At 43.2% G+C, this 22,152-nt stretch overlaps 1 protein-coding gene across 1 annotated transcript in view; it reads right to left on the reverse strand.

The window, feature by feature from the left end:
- arhgap12b (Rho GTPase activating protein 12b) overlaps positions 1 to 22,152 on the reverse strand; it is a 53,041-nt gene that overhangs the window by 27,064 nt on the left and 3,825 nt on the right. Inside the window, 2 exon segments of the mRNA XM_051067009.1 lie at positions 21,353 to 21,545; positions 21,547 to 22,126. Of these exon segments, the coding sequence (XP_050922966.1) occupies positions 21,353 to 21,545; positions 21,547 to 22,031 (678 nt within the window). The 5' untranslated portion in view covers positions 22,032 to 22,126.

Consider the following 22,152-nt stretch of genomic DNA (forward strand, 5'->3'; position numbering starts at 1 on the left):
CACAACACACTCATCAGCACATCAAGCTGCGACTGTGACAAAAACAGATCAAGTTACTGTCTTCACAGTACAAACACAGAAATAGAGCCAACTGCGGCAGAGCAGAGATATAAACATGTTAGATAACGAGGACAACCCACTAACATATTGATGCTGATAACTGTTTTAAAAATTGCTGAAGTCTTCACATCAGCTGATACCACACTGATTACACGTTCTTTTGCAGAACAAAACTCAGTAAATCAAAATGGAGGACTTGAGGACGTTAAAGGCTTACTGATCCACACTGGAGAAACCTCTTGCTGCCCAAAGTTCAGGGTCAGCTGCTCTAGAGCTGGTAGGGACTCTGTCTGCTCAAGGACACTTCAGTGGGGTGGGTTATTGTTGGCATGAGGGTTTCGATTTCAGCCTTGGAACTAAAGCAATGTCTCTTGCACTGGTCTATGATACTGCTACTTTGTATCTGAAAAATGTAATATGTATTTAAAGGTTAAAAAGCACAAACATTTGGAATTTTTGATTTGTCACGTGACATTACTCCTTTTATCTTGACTATTACAAGGGTATTTCTATAATGTAGGTGACTGTAGACTAGTTTATACAGAATACTGTGTGTCTAAATATAAGTAAGTAAACTTGAAAGTAGTAACTCTAAAGGATAAAAAAATATCAGCGCCAATTTTAGCCATTAGGTTGTGAAGTCTACACTGCTGGAAAGGAATACCTGTTGTGAACAATGATTTACTACAGTGGCAGCATACTCATAATAATTCCTGGGCCTTAAAATCTTTTGACACTATCCTGAAAAGCAATTCCACAATGCAATGCATCACATGTTAAAGATGCAAAAATTACCACTGTGTAGCTCTATAACCATCAGTGATGATGTAAAATCATGGGGATCATTGGAACTGAAATAAAAAAAACACACTTAAAAGAATTACTGTGCAACATTTTACACGTAACTGAGATGAACATTTGTGTAACCGTGCATACACATAGTCTGGCATGAGAAACCAAGTACCAATATCACATGAATAAATCATAATGTAATGTTGCCACATTGATATAACACACTTGGTGCAACAACAGTGTGTTTACATCAACAACCCTCCCCACATGCACGGCTCTTATGAAGATACACCATTGACAGTTGTAGTAAATAGACAGCATAGAGATGACATTTTAATTGTTTTTTCGGTGGAGTGATCCAAGGCCCCGATCGATCTGAATCCTGACTGCCCTACAGACTGTGGGGGGGTTGATGGGCATGACGGGGCAGACCCTGGGGGCCTGATGGCAGAAGGCCTGAGGTCTATTGATGTTGTGCCACATGAAGTGCAGAGACAGCGCGGGACACAAGGGCTCTTGGTACAGAGGGAAACAATGGTCAGTCACTACAGCTGAGCAGCTGACTAGGACAAGAGAGGTGGAGGAAAAAGAAAGGAAGGGGTGGGGGTGTGGGGGTTAAGAGAGGTGTGAAGTGTCACATGGGTTATTTGGCGGTGGAGTGGGTGCTGTGACACAGAAAGAAAGACAGAAAGGACCAGGACAATAGACAATAATCAAACCACAGTAGGTAGACTTGACAGCTGTGGTTACCATGGGTAGGGGGTGAGGAAATGGGGTTAAGCAAAAGTGGCTGTTATTACTGATGAATAAGGGAAGTGTCTGTACATTGTTGTGTCTCAAGCTTTTCTCTTCTTTTTATTGTCCTCTGAGAAGGACAGGTGCGTCAGTAGGTTGAGAAGAAAAGAGCTTTAACCTGTTCTATGTTGAAGAAAAGCTTTAGTCGTGAACATAGTCACCTGTCTTAATATACAGAATCAAACACACATACACATACACACAACCTGAAGGTACTGTCACATCTCACAATATCAGCTCTGTTCACTGACAGAATCTATCCTCGTCAGCAGGCCATTCAGGTTGAACTGAATTTGCCCTGCAGTTAAGTGAAGGCCAGATTCTCTTTATACTCTCTCTGAATCACTTGACACTGAAAACAATCACCAACCTCTTCTCTCTGTAACCCATAACCCTAACAACAGATGGCCAAGGTCTGCCAGTACATCTAAGGACAGACTACTCTTACCCCAGCAAAATACAGTATATACAACCAGCATATAGTGATATGATTCAATTGGATCTTATCTAAGATTTTCTATAAATTGTGGATCCTTAGCAGTAAGTGAAATGACAGTCCTGCAGCATAATTTTAACACTTGAACAGAGGCAGCTTTTGGATCCTTTACTTAAAAAGAGCACTTGACTGATATAGTTTTGCAATCAAAATTCACACAAGAGAACCAGAGATATCATCCATGGATATCTCTTCTGTGTCCAAACCTGGAGCCTCCTAAATAGTTTATACATGGAAACATTTGGATAGTTTAATCTAGAAAAATGCCTCATTGCTAGAAGATCATACATTTTGGAAAACTGATCTAAAATTTAACTAGTTTCAAAACTGCATTCAAGTGCAAATTTCCCCATTGTGGGACTAATAAAGGATTATCTTAATATAAGATGTACTTAGCTATTTTCTCAACTGACAACAACTGAATATTAATCACATGGAAAATACACAGTTAAATCAGGAGAAACTGTTTGTCAGTGCAGCAGCTGCAGTCATTACCAGAGACCATGACATGAACCGAGACCCACTAACACCTGCTCTACTTTTCCATCCAGCCAAGTAGCCTAAGCCTTAACACATCCAGTCACATTCACTAAGCCTGTTTTTGAACAGTACACAACAACAGCTACTCACAATGTAATGTGGGGTCCTGAGGTATGAAAACATGGTCCAAAAACTAGGGATGAGTCTGGTCGGGGCTGGGGGCGTCCCAAGCAGGTATGCTGATGTGGCAGGTGGTGGCTACAGTAACAGCCTCACTGCGTCCAGACTGTCGTCACACAGCAGAGAAGAGGCCTCAGCGGCCGATTAAAGGATCTTAAGAGATCTATTTAGGGCCCTGGAGCACACCTTTAAATAGGAGCACTCATTAGCTGAATGACCTGAGCCTCTGAGAAACACAGAGAAAGAGAGAAGGATGGAGGGAGGAAGAGTGACAGAAAATACAGAGCCAGATGAAGGAAAGGGAAGGCATGCAAAAGAGAAAGAGACAGAGTGGATTACTTGACGGGTGGCCATGCTCAAAGTTCACCCAACAGGCCATTAAAGGTCAGAGGTCACAATCCCAGGGTCATAAAGTCTGTGGTTCACACGCTCCACTTACACCGACAGACGCTGCAGTGAAATCAGCACAAAAAACTGTTCTGAGCGAAGCCAAGAAATAAGCCAAAAACAACTCTGATGGTGTCTGAGCAACACAAAAACAGCTCAACAAAAGCCATTTGAAACCCAATTTTACACAGCAAATAGCATCCAACAAGCTGTAATCATCAAACTGCCAAAATCCACTGTGTTTGTTCTCCTTTGTTGGGTACTGGAAGAAGATTATCAAGATTAGATTTTGGAGTTGGGGTAAGTCCGCTACCAGCTGTGTGTGAAAACACAGTGATCGCAGCTGATCCTGACGGCCCTTTCAATGCTTCCTCCCAGGCTGTCAATAGAAAGGTCAGCCAAAATAGATGAGGATGATGACAGATTAGAGCCATTATCTACCTCGTTAGTCAGGCGGCAGATCGGTGGGAGGAGTTATCTGTCAAGTGAACGTCGCGATTTTGTTGTAATGATCCAGGTGAGAGAAAGGCTCAGTGAGAGAGTCTGTGGTGATTAATGTGGCTAAAATCATAAATGGTGTGAAACTGGCACACACACACACACACACACACACACACACTGTGCAACAATGCTCATATGCAAATCTATACCCTGCAAGATCAGAGTTAGTGTATTAAAAATGGCCAAATAGAATTATTATGCTGTTGATTATTACTTTTTTAAAAGGTTTTTAGACATTTACAGTTGAAGAATAAATTGTCACTGCTCTGTCGTGCAATTTTTGTCACTCATCAGCAACATACTGTACATGCTGATACCAGTGGAAAACCTAAATCAAATCAATATTTGGTGTGAGCACCCTTTGCACCAATTATCCTTAATGAACCTGCACATAGATTTTAAAGGTTCTTTGCAACTAGGCTGTTCTGAGCATGTTGAAGAACTTAACACTCTTCTTCTGTGGATTTGGAATGTCTCTGTTGTTCTGTCTCTTCATGTAATCCCACACTGACTCCCTGAGATCAGGGCTCTGTGGGGTCCAGGCCATCTGCTGCAAGATTCCTTGCTGAATACAGTTTTTTATGACTCTGACTGGTGATGCTGTCATGCTCCAGAATGAATTTGGGACCGGTCAAAAGCCTACCTGATATTACTGCATGATAGATAAGAATCTAAACATCTCCATGGGCCTAAAACTTTTAATATTGGCCAAAAGTTTAGGATGTAATTCTAGTTTTGTTGTGATGGGTGTATGATTATCTTATTGTAAATGTGAGCACATTGTAAGAAATGCTACGGAAATCAAAAATTAAGATGCATCACAACATGAGATACCCAGAGATTCACAGAAGAACTGACCATATGTATGAACAACAGACTCTCAGTAAATCTAGGATGGCCCCAATGCTGGCCAGGACAAATATAAGACTGAAACAGGTTTACACAAGTCTGCTGATACGTCAGTGCACCTCTGCTTCAAATCAATAATAAATCCCTGATTACAGCTTCAGGGCTGCTTACAAGAGATGGCAAATACTCAAGCAATACAGTATGACAATTATGGATGACTCACCCTATAAACTTCTAAGCCCCAAAGATATGATTTCTATGGTTTAATGGTGCGACGCCTACAAAGGAACATACTGGTAGTCATCATATCGCCTGGACAGAGATGAACTGGTTAATATATAGTACCAGAACATCAAACCTGGTAAAGCGGAATCTACTTTGAGACTGAATTGACTGAATTGACTTTTTATTATGTTCTTGCCTGCGCATTAGTGTCTACTTCATTTCTGCACAGAGGGCCCATGGCAGAGACAAAGACGAGTGTGTCTGTATGTGCTCAAACAGATGATGACTCATTACTGGTAAGAACAGAGTGGGAGCGCCTTGGAGCCCCTGAGGACACTGGTTGTGGCACATCAGGGTATTAACCCTAGTGAATCAGGTTAATTGAAAATCAAACATGCAGCGAGGAGTGCTTTTATCTCACAATGCCATTTCAGCTTGAGGTAAAGCATCAAAATAAGGAAAAGGATAGCACGCCGTTGGTGTGAGTTAGTGTGTACCTTACACTTTGTATCACTGTATGTGTTATATTTGCACCATGCATATGCATTAGGGTGTGTTTGCACTCATGAAGCTGATTTCTAATGCTCCGAATTTAATGATCCTCCTCTCCAGAATGTGACCCAGATAAGCGCCACCCTGCTGCCCTGGAGGTTCAAGTGGCATAATTCCACACATCTCTCCCTCTCTCCTCCACTCTAACACTGCAACATCGCCCTTTAACCCTATGTGGAGTGCTATAGGTGCCTCTGCAAGAGGTGCAAGTGTGTGTGTGTCTGTGTGCAGGCGTACACCTTAGCATGTGAGCATGGGCTGAATTACTCAGGCCACTGGTGTGTATTACACTCTCCAGAACGCTGATTGAATCTGTGGTGTAGCTGAGAGCCAAGCGGTGGCATGCACCACTTCAACAGGCGACAGCCACCCACAAGGGAAATGGAAACTTCCTCCCAGATGAAACCCTAAAACCAGCAGGCTGTGGTAAACACATACACACGCAACCACCCTACAAGCACAGACAGACAGAGGAAGTGGTTGGGGTGCTTCAGCTTGAGGTGGAAGACAGGTTTCTTGGAATGGTTGTAAAATTTTTGATAAACAATCTGAGCAGAATACTTCACATAGATTCAAATACATTTATCAAGACAATGAAAATGCCTGGTTGCTGTGTGTTTTTTGTAGCTGTTAAGTAAAGCACCTTAAAAGACAACATAGGTTAAGTAGGTTACCCAGGTTTAATGGATCACAATACTCCAACAGCAGCAGTAATAAATGTGTGTTTTTTTTTAATTAAGTAAGATAATGACACATAAGAATCAGAGACAGAGGAAATCAGAGGCAGGGAGGTGATGGAGCTAGGATGGAGGGAGTGTGTTGTTTTGGGGGCCAGCAGACAGTAACAGCACATCTGGTCTGGGAGAGACTGACAGCAGGGACCCCCCACAGAGGGGAATGCTGCTCACAGCTCATCTACAATGAGGAAATGGAATTACCTGAACAGAGAGAGAAAACCCAGAGCACAGTGGGTGGTTTGGACAACTCATTCTATTCCACTAGCACATGAGGAGACTTGCAACAAAACTGTATATTTACAAAACTAATTTCTATTCTGGTAGTCCTGACAGAAAATAATTCACCTGAGCATATTTTAAATTGATTGTTGATTGAAGCCCTGCAGAACAAATGATGTAGATGGGATACAATGTTGGTACAAGATGTGCAATAATCAGATGCTGTCTATAAGTACACTGAAGGTTATTACTTTCAACATTCTAATGTATAAATGTGACTGATTATCTAAGCCCCAGCAACAATAAATTAATTAACAAAACAGCATTTTTAAACACATATTTTTTTGCCAGCAGAAGTTGACTGGTAAGATACCTCAGCACAGAAACATTGTTGGTATAGTGTGAACACCATTATCCTTGTGCTCTAACCAAAATGATCACCCTTTGTGTAGAGGGGAAGTGTCATATTTGATGGAAGACATGCCCACAATCAGCAAAAGAAAACCAGTCATGGCAAGAGGCAATATCACCTAAAACAGCTCCAAAAAGCTCCAATGGACATCAAAACAAAGCCAATCCTGGATGGTTTCATGATAGCTGGCTGGATAAATCAAGCAATATGAAGCAGTCTCCTTGGGCTTTAGCAAATGATGTCAAATTGCTCATTTTATCTGGTCATCAATTTGAACCCTAAAGATTGTTAGCTTACTGTCATAGATGACAAAGTAGCAAACTGTAGCAATCCTATGAAAACTATTTCCACAATGTCAGTGTTTCATGAGCTAAGAGAAATAGCCCTGTGTTTGTGGATTTTTTTTTTTTTTAACACTAGTGGCACCTTTGTAGTAATGTTTTTACAAGTAGGTCCCTGTTTTGTTTGTATTTTGCAAGTAGACGATGACATGCATGATCTCCTACAGGTTTCACGCTGCTTCACTGATCATTATTATACTTCATTCACTTTCTGTCCAGCAACTAATTGATACATCAACTACCCATTAACTGATAATATAAATAAACTGAAACCTTAAACACATCTGCTGTCGTCAGTCACATCATATTTGCTGTCTTCAATGTCACCACAAAAAATCCCTTTTTTGTTTTGACACTGTCTCTGCATTGCACTAGAGATCATTTGTTTAGTTTTTCTTGTCTGTGTCTCTGATTAAACAGTTGGTCAGTTCTTTGATTGGTTATCAATTAAGAACCTATCAGTCATGTATCAAGCAAGAAAACCAAACAAATAAATGGTTACAGCTGAATATACTCTCTTTTATTCTCTCTTTCATCATCATAAAATGAATGCTGAGTTATTCAACTGGTAGTCAGATGAAATGAGTAGTAGGCATTGCTTTGGCCTCTGGTTACTTGTGATGACATTTGTCACTGTTGATTAATGAACAGTGATTACTGCAGCCTGTGGTGACAGGGCCAAGAAACATGGGAAAGTGGGCTACTGGGCTACACACAATTAAAAGGGCATATTTAAATCTCCAGCCATCAACCCATTGGCCCACATACCATGACTCAGGGTGTTTGACTGGGGGTGTGCAAGTTGGGGGTGGAGATGCAGTGACAGAAAGCTGCATTGTGTCCCGTTTGCACGGGTCATAGGTCACTCAGCCTACTACCCAGAGACTGCCAAGCCAGCCAGCCCTCCCCTTTCCATGCCCCCATTCCTCTCACTCCATCCAGAGAAAAGTTCCAGCAGCAGACGAGGCACTGTAAAGCCATTGTTGTGTACAGTCCCTGTCAGAGAGAGGGCTGCCTTGTCATCTATACTGCCCAGTCACATGCTTAGGGTCTTTAGAAAAATGAACTGCATCATCAGCTGGCCACTGGCCTGTATGTTACACTGAAAACATGACCACATACTGAACTCTGGACTGCCAGCCATCTCCAATATGTCAAAATATTCTTGGAGAGCTGACAACTACCTGCTGCCATGTAATATCAATTTCTAGACACACTTATTAATTTCAGATTTGACAGAACACCTACATTCAGGTTAAGAAATGAAAAAGTATTGGCTTGAAAAATGAAAAGCAAAATTTAATATGCATTAAATTTTCCAGGTAGGTACCATCACAGAACCAACTCTGTCACACAAAGTCACACTTTCCCAGGATGCAATATCTCCAAGTGGACAGCCTTGTCCTCTTTCGTCCTCTGGGTGACCCATAAAAGAGTCTTGGTTGGGTAATTGATCGTCACAGAGCTGCTTCTGTAGAAAGCAATTCAATTTCCACTGGGCATGTCTTGCCACATTAGCGAGAATGGTGCTATTGTTTTGTTGAGCCAGCAATGGCACGTAAAGGCAACTCTGTCCGCCAAATCGCCCATGGTCCATTGACAGAATGTATACCAGGCAGGACAGCGACTGGGGCACTCGGTAACCTTGAGCCATGAGGTGGTCCTGTCTTGCTGAGTGGTGCTGACAGAGATGTGGAGCAACGGTGCCAGTGGGTTGGATGGGCAAACAGGGTCAGTGGGTTTGCTTCGGGGGTGACAAAGGGACATTGGATCGGACCCAAATGGGCATGGAGATGGTTCAGGGGAGCTGCGATGAGACCTGGTCCCATTTCATGATCAGGACAGGGATCTGGAAGTGCAGTGAGGTTGCTGAGCACAGGTTTTGTAAATGTTAAGTCTGGTGGTGGCCAAAACAAGAATCTGTCAAGGAGAGTGCCCTGCTCATGTTCTTCATAAACAATGTTTACAAATGACTGACAACTGGACTGCTTCCAGTTCTTGCACTGACATAAAAAGATGCTTTAACTTCGATATCTAAATCTTTGACAAAAAAAAAAGAAGTTTACTATGACTCCAAGAGTTTTAGAGCTTAAATCCTGTCATAGTCTTGCAGCTAAAATGAAATCACTTTCAAACTGCAGGTAAATTTAGGATGAACTTAGAAACTACAGCCCTGTTTTTGTTCCCAACTGCAACAAAGAACATCTGAATTACAGCGTTGATGTTTTTTATTCTCTAACTGGTTTCTTCTATGTGACACCTTGGCTCAAGGGCATCTCACATGCCAAACTGACAGGAAAAAAAGATTTCACAGAAATGGAATTGAGAAAATAAAAACTGATAACCATAAAATAATATTATATTATTTGGCAGTGGGAGAAATACTGCCCAATCACAAATTAAATTAACTGTGAAAAACAACTTTTACCTGATTTACCATATCCCTTATTCAAAGAGCTGGAGTGTATATGCAAATCTATTCTAACGGAGATCTGAGATCTTCTGAGTATTAGTACTTTGATGTGAAGTACTAATGGTTACCCTTTGATTCCCTTCTAATTAGTTCATAATTTAAGGATCTTTCTGTAAAGTGGCTTTCCTCTCATCATCACAATCTCAAATACAGCATGCTAAACATATCCAAAGCACCACAACCCAATAAGCACTGGAGTGTCTGATTTGAATATGTCACCATGGTTGCAAGCATCCATTTACTTCAGTGCAATAGTGGCTCAAGAGCCTGGGGACTGGCTGGCAGATCAATAACAAGCCTGTCTGCTAGCCACAGGGAGGAGGTCCTGGCCCAGGCCACAGTTCAACCATATAACCCCCACCCACCCACCCACCCAAGAAAGAGAGATTAATCGCCTTTCAATTACCACCAGGGACTCTGAGCAAGAGACAAGTATGGAGAAGGAATTTGCAAATTAAGCAACAACGAAGACATGGAACTAAACAACAGACACCCCCTTGATCTCTCTGAACAGTCTTAGGAAATCAAGAGTATGGCACACTTGGTGCTGGACAGGACTGGGTTTTGTTTTTCCCCCACACCACAATTCAGGATCAAGACCAATAGCTCAGAGCAAATAAGCACATTGTTCAACAAGATGAGAAATGTTGGAACATGTTGGTGTTGGATGAACAGGAGTTTGGGGGGGAATGGAAGGGGTTTAAACCCAGGAATGTACTGTACACAACCCCTTAATCCAGATATGTAAGAAGATTGCATTCTAGTATGTGTATGTGTGTATGTGTGTAGAGGCGGGGCGGTCTGTCCAGGCTCGGGCTGACCTGTAAGCCCCTCTGTCCCACAGTTGCTGGTGCATGAAGCTTATCCAGTGAAGCCTCTAACACTTTTTAGATGATTATGGCACTCTGGTCTGGTCTGTCTCTGTGGTTTAATCCATACAAGACAATGTTCTGGTAACAGTCATTTAACCAGGGAAGAAAAAAAAACAACTAGATATAAACTTGAGTGCACCATACGGGCTTATTTGCTGATGCACCCAAATAACACTCTCATACAGAAGTACAATAGGAGGAAGTAAAATCCACTGCACTCAGACATCTGACCTTTGTCAAAAGTAAGGTTACAAACAACAGTTACTGCAAATAATTATGCATAAATGGCAGATTATTTTTTTGTTTAGTCTATAAAAGTTAAGAATAACACTATTTCTGTGTATGTAATACATTTCAAAAGTAATGTTTCCTACCTGAGTCTACATACTGAATGGATCTACGTGGTCACCATGGGAATGAGGTCAGTGGTCAGTCAGGATAGACAAACTGCACCAAGTGAGGGACAGGATGCACTTATAACAAGGAAATGAAGTGAAAAGCTGTAAACAAGCATTAATGAGGTATGCTTGTCTGAGCAGATGGCTTACAGGACTGAGGTCAAATGAGATATCCGATGTGCTTTTATTGTGAAAACATGCAGAATAGATTTAGTTCATGTAACCTCTTTTAGTAGTAAACAGTCTCTCTCCCACTTGAGAAATTGCAGGAGACATGACACAATCTTAGTCAATTGTATTATAATCATGTTATTAATTAGTTGTGTTATGTTAATATATGTAATATATTTAAATTCCAAGTACCTTTTTTCATAAGCATGAAGCAATTATGTCTGTATTTCTATAAACAGGCTATTCAAAATCTTGGCATATCTAAGATATACACCTCTGTGAATTGAGTGGTGATGATACACTTTAATTCATGTCAAAACATGTGTGTTACCATTGAACTCCATCTGAATTGCATAGTTTATAATTTAGCCCAATTTCTGATTTCACAGTTTGAAGTCCTGATGTGTTAATGACTTCAAAAAATGGAAAAGGGAACTAATGAGTTACATCAACAGAAAGTGGTGCAGATGGCTGGAAGACAGCACTGGAACCCAGGCTCCGAAACATGTTTGTTTTGCTTCTATACGGTCTACATAACGCTGACCTGACCTACGTCCATTTCAAATATGAGGAACATATGCTTCAAAAGCCAATGTTAGAGAAATACAAAACCAAGCAGGATCCTGAAGAACGGTTCCTTATTTACAGCACATTTTTAATACTCTGTTCCCTAAACTTCCTCCTTGCTCCTCTGCTAGCTGGTTTATACATTTATTACTGAAACTTTGTAATCCCTCCATGAAAGAATAATCAACAAACTGTCACTCAGCTATACAAAGAGGTGATCAAACCAGCCAATGGTGTTGCAGAGCCACCAGAGCATGAATACAGACATCCGTTACCGCTGGCATATCCATTTCATTAATGGACACTGGTAGTGCGTCTCTGTCAATCACACACAAGGGCACTGAAAGGCCGCTGGCCTTCAAAGTCTCTTCTGTGTACTCGAGAGAACACTGATGAGCCTCCTGGTGTTTCTGTTTTATTGGTGAGCTATTTCTGGCCTGCTTTGAGGAAATGTACAGAGACATTTACTGTATCCCCAAAAGGCTAAGTTTGGTTGGCAGACTCCCTACTGAGCTGAAAGCCGCTCTGAGTGCAATTATAGGACGTTTGTTGATGCTGTGTTAAAACTGGATTGCTGTTTGAAATGACTGTTTGGGTACAGAGCTGTAAAGCTGGCAGAAGGATCCAGACTGATCCACAGTGGTATAGTGTGTACTCTCTGTGTATCCCCTTTGTTTTCCTCTGTAGTATCTCTGTTCAGTGACAGCTGCTAGTGGAAAGTTCTGAGGACAAAAACGCAGTTTCTGGAAAGTCAGTTCAGTGAAAAAAAAAAATCACAGGGCTGTAGGAGCAGCACATCTTCAACCACTAACATACAAATGATCTGCAAAACCAGACTGAGGATATAACACAATTGCTAAAACAAGGATCCATCACTGATATGATATCAATAAACTGAGCAGCACAGAATTACCATCAGACCACACCTCAGAAATTCATCTACCATTCCACAACCCTGTACACTCTAAGCAGACAACAGCAGCTGCTAGGTGATGTGACAAACACATTCCAACCTCAGTTTCATAGTAAATGACCTCTGGTGAGACAGCCACTAGCAGAACTATTTCAGCTCTGATAGATGCACAGCTTATCCTGTCTCTTTGGCAGCCACGCCAAGTAATTAATGATAGCAATGGCATATGACAGAAACAATACCTGCCCCTTGACGCTGAAAGACGCCTACGCTCTGATGCTTCCACCAGTCCTCCCACACGCTGGCAACCAGCAGCAGCTGTACCTCTCCTGAGGAAAGTAGTGCATGCAGAGAAATACTGGATGGCTCACAAATATTGTCTTTGATCTGCAGTAATGTGCTAAATTGCTACACTAAATTACTGAGACATGCAAGCTGTTGTACAAAAAGACAGAGCGCAACAAGTCAAAGAGCAGCAATAACACATGAATGAAGGCAAGAGCCTGACGAGAAAGTGTAAGACTGCACAGGGTCCTTTCTGACACATTACTTGTTTCATATCTTTTACTTCCAGAATACAGAACTGAAAACAAGGACAGTTCTTGGATACGACAAGATGAGAAAAATCATGACTTGCTGCAACTTTAAAGTTGCAGTCAGTCCCTATGCAGGCAAAACACCAGTGTGGGACAAAGGAGAGGGAAATAATCACCAAGCCAAGCACTATGGGGAACTGCGGCGATACCACTTTAGTGCTCTGCTGACTCTGATACCCCAAGGTGGATTCAGAGGTAATAGGAGAAATCGGAAACAGGGCACACTACAAGGGAAGCACTGCATAATGCAGCCAGGCCCAAAAATGCGGTTATACCCAGAAAGCAATATCTGAATGACTTCACCATAATCATGCTAATAGCCACATGTATCTAACACAGACAGCTTTGTAAGAGATACTAAGGTAAATGGTTCTCCAGACCGTGTTCACTGTCCTCAGAGGGTTGAGTGTAAGCATAGCTTGACCTGTCCTCTCATCCAAAGCAGGAGGCCGCTGGAGGGAAAATGACTAGCAGCTGTTTAAAAGGCTCTAGACACAGCCAGCATCAGTTATGTAACGGTGCACTGAGCCCAGTGCCCTGAGCATCATCACTTGTATGCAAACATGGACCTTTGTGGATAACACAGCGGGGGGCGGTCAAGTTACTTGCTAAATAAATCCCACACAAGAACACCCACACGTGCCTAGCGCCATATCAAATACATAATAGAGCACACAGCAGTTGGTGCTGCCAGTCAGACTGTTTCGAGGCAAAATGTCACAGGCAGAGGGGGCACTGGTAGTTACAAGAATCAACACTAGAACCAAAAATGTCCTCAACAGCCGGGGCAGGGAAAGAGCCAGAGCTGGAGATGGAAGCAAAGAGAGGAAGCACAAAGAAAACGAATCACTATGCTATCGAAAGCAGGCCAGCTAGGGATTCTTACCTTCTCTGGGTACATGCTGTCCCAGTCCACTGAGCTACAGTAGTCAGCCAGGCCCAGAGAGAGGGATAGTTAACGACAAGGGAGGGACTGAATAAACCACAGTGAGCAGTGGAGTGAGGAGAAGAAGAGGGAGAGAGCGACAGTGAGCAAATTAAATAGGTGATGTACCCCCGTCCATCCGCTCTGTTAATATACGCCACACTGCTTCACAGGCTGACAGGCAGAGCTGCTTCACGGACGCTGGAGCGGAGGGAACTACAACCAACGGGGTAGACAGAGAGAGGAGAAGTCTTGAATCACAAATTCTCTCCTTCGTCAACTGTGTTCTTTAGTTACATAAGTTGCACTGCACTGCACTGGTTCACTGTAGGCCAGTTGGTAAACTATAAAAATGATAATAGCTTGCATTGATTGCCTTACCTGGCAGCAAAGAAGCCACAGAAGTCACGTGACGTGATTTTCCAACTTATGTGTACGCCTGAGCTCTTGACCACTGGTCTATTCTAGGGGGAAAAGTGAAACAGCAAAAGTCTATGCAAAATGGGTGGTGCTAGAAGACACGGCATGACGTGGTCATACCTATCTTAATAACATCAGAACTTAGAACAACCTTGAGCAGCTGCACTGATTACATCTATGCCTGTTGCCATTTTCTTTTAGCGTTTTTCTGTCCCTGTCTTTTCATGGATTTGACTATTTTCTTTGAACAACTAATGCTCCTGTTCCCACATGCAAAGCTCTGATTTGTTGGGAAACACCCATAAATGAGCACAACAGACCTATATGAATCACTGGGCAAATAGGAGATGTGGGCAGTGATTCAGAGGTCTGGAGGCAGATAGTGTAGCATTGGTTGTGACTAGTTTTGTTCATGGCAAAACAGGATCCGAAGAGGAAATAACTATGGAGCAGAGTTATATCAAACTGGATAGTGCAGGAGTTTATATTATAGCTTCCTCTATTTTGGACTCTCTGTTTCTCTCCATCCCCTCAAAGGTCAGCGTTGTCATGATGGTTTGCAAGTGGTCAATGATTTAACAAGTCAAGCTGACTCTACACCACTACAAGTGCCACATGAATTTATTTAATCTCCGCAAGCTAATTCATCACAGTGACTGCACTGAAATGTGCTGATTTTCAAAATTACCTGTTATACATGCTGGTGTGAATAAGCCTTAACCACTGGAGTCTGGCAGCTATTATCCTTTTATCTAAAGTTAAGACATTAATGTCATCCACAGCTAATATACATTTCATTATTTTCATTTCACATTGCCAGAGTAATTGTTGCAGTTTGGAGTGAGTTAAGAGGGGATTTAATCAGCAATGACAATGTGCAATGTGACCTGCCTGGTGACCTGCCTGATGCAGCATTAAGTAGCTCCTACCCCCTGCTTCAACGATTTCATTGGCGATGGCAGCATCAAATGACGAGCTGTTTCAAAAGGCCTTTCCACTGTGTGCCAAGAATAAAATACTGAGGTAAACACTGAATATTTTATTACATTTTGTAGGCATCGCTGGCTGCTCCAAATCAAAATTACTGGTTTTAGAAATCGACACCTTAAACCTGAACATAAAATGAGAAAAATGGAATTTAAGTAAAGCTTTCTGTCTGTCTCATCAGTCTAAACTCCATGGAAAGAATTATAAAGGTGAAATCCTGCACCTTACACAACAGACATGATTCTCCTTAACTCTGAGCCTGATTTGTCATCATCAGCTCTTGTGGTCGTCTTGAAGGCTCAGCCCTTGGGGGCTTGTGGGTTTAATCCTCTTGTTGTATCACAGAGGCACGGATCAGGATGGATGTGGGAAAGGGGGGAAAAAAAAATGGTGGTCACAGGTTGAAGAGAGGACTAGGAGCTCTTGGTTTCCTCGCTCTTGTTCTGCCCTTCACTGAGACCACATCTGACAACATCAGTCAGTAGAAAGGTTGATGGGAGGTGTGCAGAGGCGAATACGAGGCTGACAGTGGAAGAGGAAGCAACAGAGACAGAGCAAGTGTGAAAACTAGAAGAGAAACTAAAAGGCCCAGACAGAGGAAGAAGAGAAGAAGAAAGAATGCAGGCGGGCAGATCAGCAGACACAGAGAGGCAGACTCTCACATGAACACAGCAGATGCACTATATGCTCAAGTTTAATATTAGATTACTGAAAAGTCCAGTGCTTCACTTTTGAGACCTTCATTGACTTAGCCTGCCTGTTGCCTGACTGTATGCGTGTGTGTGTAGGCACTGAGGCAGGAATGTTAAGTATGCACTGGAAAACAAGCAGGGGCCTCCTTTTCAGCTGGTCCGGGAGCAAGACTCCCAACAGAGCTTCAGACTGCGGGGCGCAACATACAGGAGATGGTTACACTTTACAGCACTGCTTCCACTCATATTTGGTGGTATTTACGAGGTCATTATGTAATAAGACCATGCACTTTGTTGTACTTACCTCAAAAGATTTCAGTTTATGTTGAAGCTGGTTTAAAGGGTGCTCTGCAGCAAATTTCAGACTGCAGGCAAAGAATCCATTTAGCATAACGTGTAATTAGCAGGTTACTGTAGCGTGGGGATGTTTCAGGAACAGGTCGTTTCTGTACAGTAAACTGAAGAGCTTCCCAGGACCCTTAAGTGGGACAGAGAGGCTTTCTCATCAGCTGCCACATTGTCCTTTACATGAACAATACACATATTCTGCTTCACACGGGACAAAAATCACGTCATTGGACAATAATGATCCAACTCATTGCACCACAAGAACAGTCACTAAAGCAGTAAATTGATCAAACCTTTCTAAGAGTGATGATCAAACATTTCTAGGATTGAATACATTTTTAAAGGTCATTTGGGAGTCCCAGCCACCCCCACATAGCAGTCTATTTCAATACACTGCAATACACCGATGCACATTTTCAGCCTTTGCTCTGTTGCACAAGTTAGCAAACATACAAATGCCTGTGTCATTCACAGAGGGAAAGAAAACAGCACACAATGAACAATCCATCTACATCGCAACAGATGTTCAGACATTCATGACAGCCAGTTTTAATGCTCTCCTCCATCTTTAATGGTGACCTTGTAATGTCGTCTTTCAAGTCATTCATCTTGCCGTGGCAGCCATTCAGAGGTTTACGGCTCACAGGCTACAACTAATCTCCAGATTCACCCAAACATGAAAACATATCTGTCTGGCCTCCTGTCCCTGCCATCCCACGGGGGCTACAGCCACTCTGTCAGGGCCCAGGGCCCTCGCACTTTGTCCCTGTCCCCCCACACCCACAGCCCCCTCCTTCTCTCCCCCCTCCTCCTTCAGGCACTGCCAGCTAACAAGAAGACCACACAGCAGGCTGAAGGCAGACAAACTCTGCTCCTTCTCAGCTGCTTCCTTTTGTTTTTTAAACCCTCTGAGAATCTGTCCGGATATATTCACAAGCCAGTTATGTCATTGTGGCTATAGGCATCCTGAAAGTGGATCTTCCAGGAGTTTCTATGAAACAAGACATGTGATGCTGGAAGACGGCTTATTTTAGGGGAGTGACTGATCCAGCTTGTAATCTCAGGGAATTACTGGTTTTATTATTGACATGGAGCAGCTGCATGTTACAGAGTACGGGGAGTTACTTAACAGCTAAATGTGCCAGGACTATGAGGGAAAGGGAGGGTCTAGCAGTGGTTGATACCTTGCTTTGGAGTGTGACTGTGTGAAATAGTATAAAGGCTGGGGCGTGGGAGGCCTCTCAGCATCATTCTAATCAGACAGTGAGTGAGAGCAGGGCATCCCGCTGGCTCCACGGTGCAAAGCCACAGACACAAACACTTCCAGGGCCTCCACGTCTTCCCCTCAGTGACACATCTCCAAGAAAGAAAACAACAATCTGGCCTCTCACACAATCCCACAGAGCAGCCTTCATCCGCTCATTAAGTCACAGTGCTTTGGAAAGAAAAGGAGCCGTTTCCCATCAAAAGGACGAGCCTCGACTTCCCCCATTTCAAGATATGAGTGAAAGTATTCCAGAATAACCCAACTCAAAATAACTTCCTTTGTGGTGATAGAGACTGTGTGGTCATGTTTTTCTGTTGAATCTTAAAATAGACAACACAGCAGCAGCATCTTAAAAACAGAACAGCCGATAGAGAAACCCAATATGTGTATGTGAAAAACAGGCTTTAAATCATATGGTTTGCCACATTCTTTTAAGAAAATAAACACTCTATCCCATTGCCAGGTTCTTGAGAAGTGAGGAAAATAGGTTTATTTTGCCAATCCCTTGAGAGCATAGGAGCTGTGCTTTTAAGTAGCAGGGAGGGGGGCTTGTGACTAAATACGATTCAGGAGGGCGGCTGTGTGACCACAAATCCCAGCAACCCCCTTATGGTGCTGAGGCGGGGAGTGGACCCTCAGCCTGTGCTGCTGTCAGAGACCCAGAGATAAGCAAATTACATATGGAAAGCATGGAGAGACACAGGGACGTTAATCGTCACCCAGAGATCAAATCTAATCAATTAGAGGTGGCCAGCTGGCACTCGAGCTGAGGCATGTCAACAACAAATCCTTCTAACAGATCCATTCATCTAAACATCCATCCATTCATTCAGCAGCTCCTTCTCTCCTTTACAAAGTTAATGTGTAAGGCAGAGGAGAACCTGAGGGGAGACTGAATGTGAACTGTTTTGGGGGATGAATAAAAAGGAAAAAGGCACCTAAGCACTACAGTAACATGACACAGTTTCTTTATTTCATTTAGTTTAGTTAGTGCCAGTGTAGTTCCTGCATTTAGATTAAGATTTTTCAACTTTATTTTTTTTCCAACAGCAAAAAAAATTACTATAATTATTATTAATGGCCTCTGTCCAATTACTGCACAGTCCAGCAGCCGCTCCACATTAAACTCTGAAAATAGCCAAAGAAAGAAACAAGAAGTGTGTGTCCTAAACATAGGGCAGTAATACAGTCATTACAGTGTGGAATGCATCTGCTGTGCAACTCCAAACAGCTAAAGGGACGATGACACTGTACGGCAGAAGAGCAAGCAATGCCAAGGTCTGGTCTCGAACACAGTCCATTCACCGCCAGTTAGGGATGCACAGATCCAATTCAGTGGATCAGTACTGGGACAAATGCTGACCCTAGTAAGTGGACAGAGTATTGACCATGATGTGGCTGAGCCACATTAAACACAGTTTCTTTGTTAACATCAATATAAGATTCATTGTTCCTGCTATCAGTGATTGTGCTATTGTGTCATTGTGCTATCAGTGCTACTCATTAAATCTTGGTGGGCTGCTGACTCGTCAGTGGTATACAGGGTTTAAATTTGGGTAAAATGCACAGTGATGTTGGATTGGTAATCAGTATAGACCTGCAACAATTAATCAATTGATTTGCTGCAGCAGCTATTTTGATTATTTTAGTCATTTTTCAAGAAGAAATGCCAAGTATACAGAAACCAAGATCACACTTCTCCACATTTCTATTAAAGATAGGTTTGCAGTTGGTTAATTCTGAGACAAAGCTGGCTTTGTAAAAAGTTGTAGCCTGCTACGATGTTATCCTGTGTTTTAAAACTATTGTATCAGTCTCTGTAAAAGTCTAGCATTTGGTCATGCTCTTGAGAACACTAATAACCTGTACAATACAGCATTGTCACGAAATGATCCTCTCTCTCTTGCAGGCCCAGTTTGCCTGCACCCGAGCAATGACAGGAAGCAGTGGAAGTAGGGGAGTTGAAAGAATTGGTTTTTTTGCAGGGTCATTCACTTGCCTGGCGACAGGCCAAACAGGACAAACTAACACAACACCACAAAGGCACAAAGAGTAAGGGAGTGGGTTCCACCTGCCCCAGCGACCACAGACAGCACTGAGCTTCACAGGGAGTTTTGGCTGAATCCTGTCTGCTGTCTGTTTCTTATCCGCCCCTCCAGCACCACTGTAGCCTGACAAAAAACACTCCAAAGAGCTGCCCATGCAAATGTAAATGGCTGAGAGTGAAATGTGTGTTTATTTTGGCCCCTGTGGTTTGACAAGCATGAAATTAATTCTAAAAGGTTGGTGAAGGCAGACAGCAACACAGAAAACAACACTTTTCTTTCCTTGATAGGGTCTTTTGAGGTATGTCACGTCAGACCCACAAACCATTTAGCTGTCCTACATGTGGGACTCTGATGTTGTAAACTGTGTTAGTGTGCTTCCATTCTCACTTTGCTTCCCTTCACATGGCGCATCACACATGGCATTCACACTCATACACGCTCTCGCTCACACAGTGGTCCCCACGGCGGGGCGACTGGGGGCTACAGACTGATCCTCGGCAGATATGACCTAGTTTCTATTCAAGCCAGTCTCCCTTTGTTCACTCCATTGGTGGAGGAGGCTGTTGCAGCCTGTGGAACAAAGAACATAAACAGCACTTAGAGCCTTCAAACAAGCTGACCCTGCCGAGATACATCGACCCCAAAAATGGCTCATGACGGCAATGCTGCTTGGACTCCCACTGTATGGAAATCTCCTTTTTCTACTTTGATCTACCTCCGCTGCAGACGAGGAAGGATAAGCCCCAGTTCCTGCGGTCTTCACCCATTCTCTCTTACTCAGGGTGAGACAGATATTATGGAAGTGGGAGGGAGCCAGATTTATCAGTCTGGGGACTGGAGGGACAGGGGGAAGCGGGAGATCAATTCAGGAAGTTTTAAGCCCTGCATCAGGAATGGGCCCCACATACGGCATAGTCACTTCACACAGACAATAATAAATCATTTGTCTCTAAGCATTATTTTTGGATGTAATAATAGCTCTGCACACATTCCTGGAGTACAAAAACATCAGCAGGTTTAAAAAGCAAAAGAAACAGCCACAAACCTACGCAACCATGCAGCTGCGTTTGGCATTTCCGTGTATTAAATGTACCTGAAGACTCTCGTTTACAGAACCGTTCATTTAACAGTGGAGCTGTGAACAGACCATTTAGTCTTTAATGAACCCAACTTCAACAGCTGCCCCCTCAAAAAAATGAACATCTGTACAAGCCAGACAAATTATGCTTCAAGGGCAACAGTAGAAGATTTTAATAAGCACCTGCCAACTGTTGCTGCTTTTGTCAAATCTGGTAAATGAGGCACAAAATTGTTTGGGGCAGACTTGTGTGGGAGCTGATGAATGAATGTAGAAACTGTGAGTGAAGAATATGCAATCTCTGAACACTCCATATGACGGAATCTGATCGCAACAAGGCCAGTTATCTGCAGCAGGCCCGGGAGAAAAGAACAAAAATGAGCAGAGGGTGGGAAATAAACCATAGAAAATGGAAGAAGAGGAAAGGAATCAAGGGCACAACTGAGAGTACAAAGAAGGTCAAAACTAGTGGAGCTCGTGGGAGCCAGTACTCTAAAAAAAGAACTAGAGGAGCTACCTTGCATTGTGTTCATTTTGCATAGATTATTCCCTTAAATAAGTAGCAACTAACCTGCATGTGCTCCGTTGAGCTGCTGCTCAGCTCGTCCCCAGACTCGGAATCGTTGCGGAGTTTGTTCAGCCCCTCTCCTGGCAGCTCACTTGGTGGGGAGGTCTTCTCACTGTCGGGACTTCGGTTATGGTTGTTCCCCACTTTGAGCGGAGGCGAGTCTGCCCGTGTCCGTGGCAACGTGGAATTGTTGGCAGTGGTGGTGGTTGTTGTTGTTGTGAAGAAGTACCAATTCAGCTACCACCTTGCAGTGATGAGGACTCCCCATGTTCTGGTTCGCATCCTTGGGTAGAACTGGTGGTGTGACACGATCAGACGATGGCGATGGGGTCGAGGAAGGTGACGGACGTCCAAAGCTGGACATTTCCGGCTGGGGTCTGTTGAGGTTTTCATTGGACGCCCGGCAAATATCCAAAACGGTGGGCTTGGCCCTCAAGGTGGGCTTCTGGGGGGGCAGGAGCGCCCGGCGCACCTCCCTAACATACTGCGCCGGCACGTAAAAAGCCTTTGTGCCCTCCTCCTTCCTCACCTGCCACCAGTCCTCATTGGTCTTCTTCACCAGCATGTAGCACTCTCCCTGGCGGATAGCCACCATCTTGTCTTTGGCCTTGTACTCGTAGTCGTACTCCACCTCGATGTACACCTGACCCGGGGCGATAGGCAGCCCTTCTCTGTCAGCCATGACTGCCCAGGAACAAGCACTTGAACTCTGACCTCAACTGTTCAGCGACCCAGGCCTGGGGGGCTCCTCATGTCTGACTGAGGGGAACTGCTGGGCTGCAGGAGATAAGACAAATAAGATG

Source organism: Lates calcarifer, linkage group LG24, assembly GCF_001640805.2.
Source record: "Lates calcarifer isolate ASB-BC8 linkage group LG24, TLL_Latcal_v3, whole genome shotgun sequence".
Lineage (NCBI taxonomy): Eukaryota > Metazoa > Chordata > Actinopteri > Centropomidae > Lates > Lates calcarifer.